This window comes from Bidens hawaiensis, unplaced genomic scaffold (genome assembly GCF_021521415.1).
Source record: "Bidens hawaiensis isolate Kalapana, Puna unplaced genomic scaffold, B.hawaiensis_p1.1 tig00035603_1, whole genome shotgun sequence".
Lineage (NCBI taxonomy): Eukaryota > Viridiplantae > Streptophyta > Magnoliopsida > Asterales > Asteraceae > Bidens > Bidens hawaiensis.
Window position 1 is genome coordinate 219,601 of NW_027496201.1, and position 7,914 is coordinate 227,514.

A 7,914-nucleotide genomic window follows, 5' to 3' on the forward strand; every position below is an offset into this window, starting at 1 on the left:
GCAAAATTAAGGGATTTTCCACCACCCATTATAATTTCGATCGAATGATATGCATATGGACATGGGAACTTTCATTTGATGATATTGACATATATTGATACTCTTATGTTTTCGTTATTTCTCATACTGTGGATATTGTTTTTTTTTTAATATGAGGTGAAACCGTTGATGTTTTTTCTTATATATGGGACACAAGAGAAATGGCATGTGCAAGCCATGATTATAACGAGCAAAGTAACATACATCCTTGTTTTATAGGTCGGCGTGTAAGTTATGATTACAAGATTCGAGGTCTCCCTATCACACAACTGTTGTAGCGTTCATAACCAACCAAGTCAACAAATTTTCAATTAAAGCAAGTACATGTGCCAGATTTTTTAGTTATACAACACCAACAAATCTCTTCAAAACACGAAGCAATAAAATTATCAACATTAACGTAACTAATCATATTGTAACATTCAAATAACCATCACATACAAGCAAAATGCATTTAGTTTGGGTTGGTCAATAACCATTAGGGTATGGAAAAAGGGTGACCGCCAAAAGAATCGATTGTAGAGCTAGAAGAACAACGACAACAACTATTGGAAGTTGAAATCACCTCAACAACCAAAATGGGAAGGACATGTTTACTATTCTCATGTTCTCGACTTGCAATGTTCCAAACTTGACTGATTAGCCTCAAAAGGGGAATTAGATAATGGTAAACACATATCTGACTTTAAAACGAGTTGACTTAAAAATATCAGGTAAACAAGAAAATATAATCATTGAATTCAACAATTACGCATTACTTATAACTAGCTATTCCTTTCAAACACTTTATATTTTCACGTACATCCGTTTACCTTTCAAACATATAAACAACAATATTTCCCCGAACAAACACTAGCAACAAAATCCTTTAATAATAACACCCATCATCATTATTTGTTCGGTTAAAAAACAGTTAAACGAACTCATATATCTCGGGTTACTTCCCAACCTAAAAAAAATCTTCCCACCCTAGAACCCGGTTGGACCCTTGTCAAAACGTATTGCGGATATTATTATTATTATTATTATTATTATTATTATTAATTAATTAATCAGTCGGTGGTGCTTGTAAGTTATAACAGGCTCGATTATTATTATTATTATTATTATTATTATTATTCTAGGTCATCCATCCGTCATCGTCTTCTTATTATCGATTCGGAGCATACTCGTACGCCTTTCAATCAAATATATTCTCTCTCAAATCTGATATCGAGATTCGAATTAGGTTAATATCTGAAGGAATTAGGGTTACAGGGATCTGGGTTTTGATTTAAAAGCAAATCTATCCGGTAATTCATCTGATTTCATATTTATTTAGTTTATTATTCATGTTTATAAATTTTTATGTTATGTTGATTTATTGTTTTGTGTTTTTGCAGGAATAATTAGGGTTACTGGGATCTGGGTTTTCATTCAGAAGCAAATTTATCTGGTAATTAATCTGTTTTTTTATTTTTAATAATATATTTTGATGAACTAAGTAGTTAATGCCGAAAAATATCGGATATCTTGACCGATATCTGAGATACCGGTTATCGCGGTGAAATATCTGTAATTTTAATATCTTGTGAAATTCATAGCAAGTGGTAACTGATTAAGACTTAAACCACTAACATTGGACAATGAAAATGGATAATTAAGACTTAACACTGATATCGGGAATATCAGTGATTTATCGGTCAATATCGCTGAGGGATTGATAACCGATATATCATTGGCGACATCGACTGCATAGTTGATGAATTTGTCTTTTTTTAAAAATCTAAATGGTTATGTTTATGGTTATTAACTTGTTATTGTTTGGTTTAGTGTAGTGAGATTTGAGATATGGAAGATTTGAAGCATAAATCTAGCAAGAAGGATGAATATGTTAAAAAAGACGATGATTTGAAGCGAGGGCATAGAGAGAAGGAGCGGAACGGTGAGAGGCGTAGAGAGCGGGAGCGAGATCGAGATAGGAGTGTCGATGAGAAGTATAAGGAACGAGAGAAGCATAAAGAGAGACATAGAGATAAGGAGAAGGAGAAGGAGAGAGAGCGGAAGGAGAGGGAGAGAGAGAAGGAACGTGAACGGGAACGGGAAAGGTTGAAAGAAAAAGAGAATAGAGAGAAGGAACGTGAACGGGAACGGTTGAAAGAGAAGGAGAACCGAGAGAAGGAGAGGGAGAGGAGGGAGAGGCGAGAGCGGGAGGAGAGAGATAGGGAGAAACGGAGAGAAGCGGAGCGGGATCATAATGTTGATGATGTGAAAGATAGGGATAGAAAGAGGCGAAGACGGGACGATGAGTATAAGGAGAGTAGTAAGGGTTCGAGTAGACGGAGAGAGGATAGTGTGGATAACGGTGAGGTGAAGGATTCTTCGGATAAGAAAGTGTCGAGGACGCGTGAAGAAGATATGGAAGAAGAACAGAGGAAGTTGGATGATGAGATGGAGAAACGGAGGCGGAGAGTGCAGGAATGGCAGGAGAAAAGACGGAAGAAAGAGGAGTCTGAAAGGGAACAGCTTGGAGTGACGGATGAGGCTGCGGGTAAGACGTGGACGTTGGAAGGCGAGTCTGATGATGAAGAAGCTGTTCCTGTGGAGAATGCAGATGTTGAGATGGATGACGTGAAGGACGGAAATCGAAACGCGGATGACATGGTTAACGGATTAGATAACGGTGATGGTGATGGTGATGGTGATAATACTGTTGTTGCTTCGCAGAATGGCGGTGATATGGAAGAAGATGAAATTGATCCGTTAGATGCGTTTATGGACACCATGGTGATACCTGAAGTTAACAAGTTGATCAGTACCGAGCCTTCTGTTGTAGATCAAAAGAGTACCGAGTTAACGAATGATGATAAGAATAAGGACAAAAAGAAAAAGAACGGTGGCAGATCAATGGGTAGGATTATTCCCGGTGAAGAATCTGATGTAGAGTATTCGGATGTTGAAAACGATGACGATACTATAGAAGACGAAGACGATGACGAGTTTATGAAACGAGTGAAAAAAACCAAGGTTGAAAAACTATCACTTGTTGATCACTCGAAGATCAATTACATTGAATTCCGAAAGAATTTTTATATTGAAGTGAAGGAGATAAAGAAGATGACTCAAGAAGAGGTTGCCGCGTATAGAAAAGAATTGGAACTAAAAGTACATGGAAAAGACGTACCGAAGCCGATTAAAACGTGGTACCAAACGGGACTCACGACGAAAGTTTTGGAAACGATTAGAAAGCTGAATTACGATAAACCAATGCCTATTCAAGCGCAAGCGTTGCCAGTTATAATGAGTGGTCGAGATTGTATCGGTGTTGCAAAGACGGGCTCTGGTAAAACGCTAGCTTTTGTTCTACCGATGTTGAGGCATATAAAGGATCAGCCGGAACTTGGTTCCGGAGACGGGCCTATCGGGCTTATAATGGCACCTACACGAGAGCTTGTTCAGCAGATTCACAGTGATATACGAAAGTTCACCAAGGTAATCGGGCTTCGCTGCGTGCCCGTGTACGGTGGTTCTGGTGTTGCACAACAAATAAGCGAGTTGAAACGAGGGGCTGAAATCGTTGTTTGCACACCAGGTAGGATGATTGATATTTTGTGTACCAGTGCTGGGAAAATCACGAATCTGAGACGGGTTTCTTATTTGGTTATGGATGAAGCTGATCGTATGTTTGATATGGGGTTCGAGCCGCAAATCATGAGAATCGTGCAGAACATCCAACCGAATCGCCAGACGGTGCTTTTTTCTGCTACGTTTCCTCGCCAGGTGGAGGTGTTGGCCCGGAAAGTTTTAAATAAGCCCGTGGAGATACAGGTAGGTGGAAGAAGTGTCGTGAATAAAGATATAACGCAGTTGGTGGAAGTGCGGCCCGAAAACGAAAGGTTTTTTAGACTTTTGGAGTTACTTGGAGAATGGTATGTAAAAGGTAAGGTTTTGATATTTGTTCAGTCACAGGATAAGTGTGACGCTTTGTTTAAAGATTTGATTAAACACGGGTACCCGTGTTTATCGCTTCACGGGGCTAAAGATCAGACCGATAGAGAATCGACCATTTCCGATTTCAAGAGTAACGTATGCAACTTATTAATTGCGACTAGTATCGCTGCACGGGGTTTGGATGTTAAAGAGCTTGAGCTCGTGATAAATTACGACGTACCGAATCATTACGAAGATTACGTTCATCGTGTCGGCCGTACGGGTCGAGCGGGGAGAAAAGGGTGTGCGGTCACGTTTTTATCGAGTGAAGACGAGCGATACGCGCCGGATCTTGTGAAAGCGTTGGAGTTGTCGAATCAAGCGGTTCCTGATGATTTGAAAGCGCTTGCTGACGCGTTTATGGCTAAGGTTAACCAGGGGCTTGTGCAGGCTCATGGTACAGGTTACGGTGGGAGCGGGTTTAAGTTTAATGAAGAGGAAGATGAAGTTAGGAAAGCGGCAAAGAAAGCACAGGCTAAAGAATACGGGTTTGAAGAAGATAAGTCAGATTCGGAAGACGAGGATGACGGTGTGCGAAAAGCAGGCGGCGATATCGCGCAGCAGGCGGTTATTGCTCAAGCTGCCGCCCTTGCTGCCGCCAGTCAACAGCCTGCTACTAGTAGCGTACCGACTCTGCCGGGTATTCTTGGAACGATGGCGGGTGTTGCTGGTGCTAATGACGGCGCTGCTAGGGCTGCAGCGTTGGCGGCTGCGATGAACTTGCAGCATAATTTGGCGAGGATTCAAGCGGATTCTTTGCCTGAACATTATGAAGCGGAGTTGGAGATTAATGATTTCCCGCAGAACGCCAGGTGGAAGGTGACACATAAAGAGACCCTCGGTCCGGTTGCTGAGTGGACCGGAGCTGCCATTACCACTAGGGGCCAGTATATTCAACCTGGAAGGATCCCGGGACCCGGTGAGAGAAAACTTTATCTGTTCATTGAAGGAGCTACTGAACAGTCTGTTAAACGGGCCAAAGCAGAACTGAAACGTGTCCTGGAAGACATCACAACACAGGCGTTATCTCTTCCAAGTGCACAACCGGGACGTTACTCTGTTGTATGAGAATCAGACTCAAGTCGTGCGTAAAGGTGTGTTACAACTTACAATATCTAATTTATTTATTTTTATATAACTTGCTTCTTAAACTGAATCGTCTTTATGCAATCTTTAATTTACATATGCATGTTGCATGTCGTTAAATGTGTGCATTTTGTTATGTGGTTAGATGTTGGTTGCAAGTGTACGATACATATTTATATATTTTTAATGTGTTCTTTGTAGGAGGATCCCGGCTTGCACTTGTGTGTATGCATTTGCTTTTTGTGGCTGCCAGCAGATGGCGATCACTCACCTTTTTCCTCTTAACAAAACGTAAAACGTGATATATATCGAACCAATAGTCTTGAGTTGCGTATTGTTGTTTTTGTATGATGATTGTTCTGATTTGAGCATTCATTTCTGATTGTAGGTTGGTTGGGGAACGGCCTAACGGGCTTTTGTTGCGTCTTTGACAGTGTTCAGAAGTTATGACCTATTCATCACTAACATCCATTATATACTAGAGTAGTGCTTATTAGTACTATTATGTTTTATATATTACGAATCACCGTCATCGATCCAGCCTAGTATGCTTAGTACTATGCTTGTTAATTCGTATAATTCGTAATATATAAAATATCGGTAATTCGCATATCTATATGTTTTGGAACTATTATGCTTATTAGTACTATTATGTTTTATATATTTTGATTGATATGCGGTTCTGGTTTATTATTATATCTATAAAATATCGTTTCAGACTAGTAGTATTAATAATATTTTCTTTGGCTAGTTTGGTAGAATAAGTTATGCTTTGCTATTATCGTCATGTGAAGTTGTATTGCTTTTGTTTACGCGATATTCTTGATTTGTTTCATTGAATTTAAGATCACTTTAGGAAACTCATGATAGTCGGTGTTTTAACTGGATTTTTTTTGGAGATATTTATATTGTTAGTTTACGATTGTATCTTATGTCAGTCGAGTGGCCTGCATGCATCATAATATTATTATCCAGTTTTAAACTAGGTTGCCTATTTTATTACTTATGCTACATTAATTCTGACGATTCTAGTGTTTCAGGTTATAGATCGTCTCGTCTTATGGATGAAGAAGCTTGTTGCCTAATATCAAAAGCTATATACATTATTGGGATTACAAGTTCACTTGTGATGAGACCGCTCATTTGGTTTGTTTTTATTTATTATAATTTACTATCTTGAGAATCCAACTACTGAGAGTTTCTTTGTAACTTTGTTTTAACTGTTTTTTATGTCATACTTTATAAAAAGAACATTGAGTGCTGCTACATTGAGATATGGTTTTGCATGTTTAATTAATGTTCTTAGCATCAAAGTTGCATAATCTATTGAAAATCGAGTGTGATGAAGGTGAACGATAATATGCAAGACACTTGCTTTTGGGGTTAGGATGTATGTAAGTTGTAGCGCTTGGACGATGGGTGGATGTGACAATCGTTATTGACTTTGTACGTTATACGTAGGGGTGTTCAAGATATCCGAAAAAAAACCGAAATCCGAACCGAAACCGAAACCCAAATAAACCGATCCGAATAAGAATTCGGATCGGATCAATCCGAATAACTTATTCGGATTCGGATCGGATTCGGATATGGAATTTGAAAAAATTCGGATTGTTCGGATTATTCGGATATCCGTTTAATCCGAATAAAGAACATGTTTTTAGTGATATTTTCCGGTTTCGTATATTTATTAGACTATTATTTGAAGTTAACTTTAAATTTGTGTTAAGAGTAATTCGTATTTTTTGATTTGTATGTTTATTATGATTCTAAATTATTAAATGTTAGGAACAAAAAAATACGAAAATTTTTTAGGTTTATTTCAGATTATTCGGATAATTTCGGATTATTCGGATATTATCCGAATCCGATCCGAATTGAATTCGGATAGATTCGGATCGGATAGGTATATTCCTAATTCGGATCGGATCGGATCGGATTTCGGATAGGGTCCAAAAATTTTCAAATCCGAATAACCCGAACTGAATAATCTGTTATTCGATCCGATGAACACCCCTAGTTATACGCATATATGAGATACCGAAAGGAAAATAGAAAATAGAATATCGATCACCCGTTTTTAGATTTAAGATCAGGTTCCATTTGTAAGTTGATGTGGAGATTATGAAAATGTGTCAAAAATGATAATGATTTTAGATGCTTTTATTCTTCATGGTTGACTTGTGTGATTTACGGTCCTACCAACATGTTTTTTTGTTTAAAAGTAAACAAGAGTTCTGTCTTTTGCTATAAAGAACAAAACAAACTTGTAAGTTGTATTGTCTTGTAAGTCAATGGTTGTAGTTCGTCTCTTAAGGTTCCTTCATCTAAGGTTTATGGAAACCATCTTTTAACCATGAAGCAACAAAGTTTCCTTTTTAGGAAGTCGGATAAAATCGGTTCTACAGAAAGCCCAAAACTTTTTATTTCGAGCACATTTTTGTCAGTAGAAAGCTTCGCAGAAAACTCTTCCTTGCCAGTTTGTATAAATTAATTAGCGTACACATCAAGCGTTTGTTAAAGCATTCTAAACAGCTCCTCTGAGGGACCTATAATTCTTAGTGTCGTAAGGGATTGTGAGTGAAGGAGAGATAAAATGCAACTGCTTATGAATAAATTTGAAGAAATACTGTTCACCCTCTCTCTAATATTTTAATAAATAAAAGTAGTTGTGAGTAGAAAAATAAAATGTAGTGATAAAAGTATAAAAAATAATATTGAATTAAAAATGAGAGTTTAAATACAGAGGAGCTATTGGAGATGCTCTTAGCCACTTCTATATAAATAAATTTGTTGGAAGACGAATTTTCTTTAATATTG

At 38.0% G+C, this 7,914-nt stretch overlaps 1 protein-coding gene across 9 annotated transcripts; it reads left to right on the forward strand.

Moving 5' to 3' along the window:
• The first annotated feature begins 1,126 nt into the window (after positions 1 to 1,126).
• Positions 1,127 to 6,414, forward strand: LOC143587602 (DEAD-box ATP-dependent RNA helicase 42-like). Of its 9 annotated transcripts, XR_013144924.1 has the most exons (6): positions 1,127 to 1,331; positions 1,422 to 1,474; positions 1,857 to 5,104; positions 5,299 to 5,385; positions 5,483 to 5,537; positions 6,135 to 6,414. XR_013144924.1 is itself a non-coding variant. In XM_077068851.1 (4 exons), the coding sequence occupies exons 3-4, from the start codon at positions 1,870 to 1,872 to the stop codon at positions 6,139 to 6,141; spliced, it is 3,216 nt and encodes a 1,071-aa protein (XP_076924966.1). In that variant the 5' UTR covers positions 1,127 to 1,331; positions 1,422 to 1,474; positions 1,852 to 1,869; the 3' UTR covers positions 6,142 to 6,414. The 9 variants fall into 9 exon arrangements, 5 of the variants coding, with proteins under 5 accessions (XP_076924966.1, XP_076924969.1, XP_076924965.1 ...); XR_013144921.1 differs by having other exon boundaries at positions 5,299 to 5,537; XR_013144922.1 differs by lacking the exon at positions 6,135 to 6,414 and having other exon boundaries at positions 5,483 to 5,605.
• The last annotated feature ends 1,500 nt before the right edge of the window (positions 6,415 to 7,914 follow it).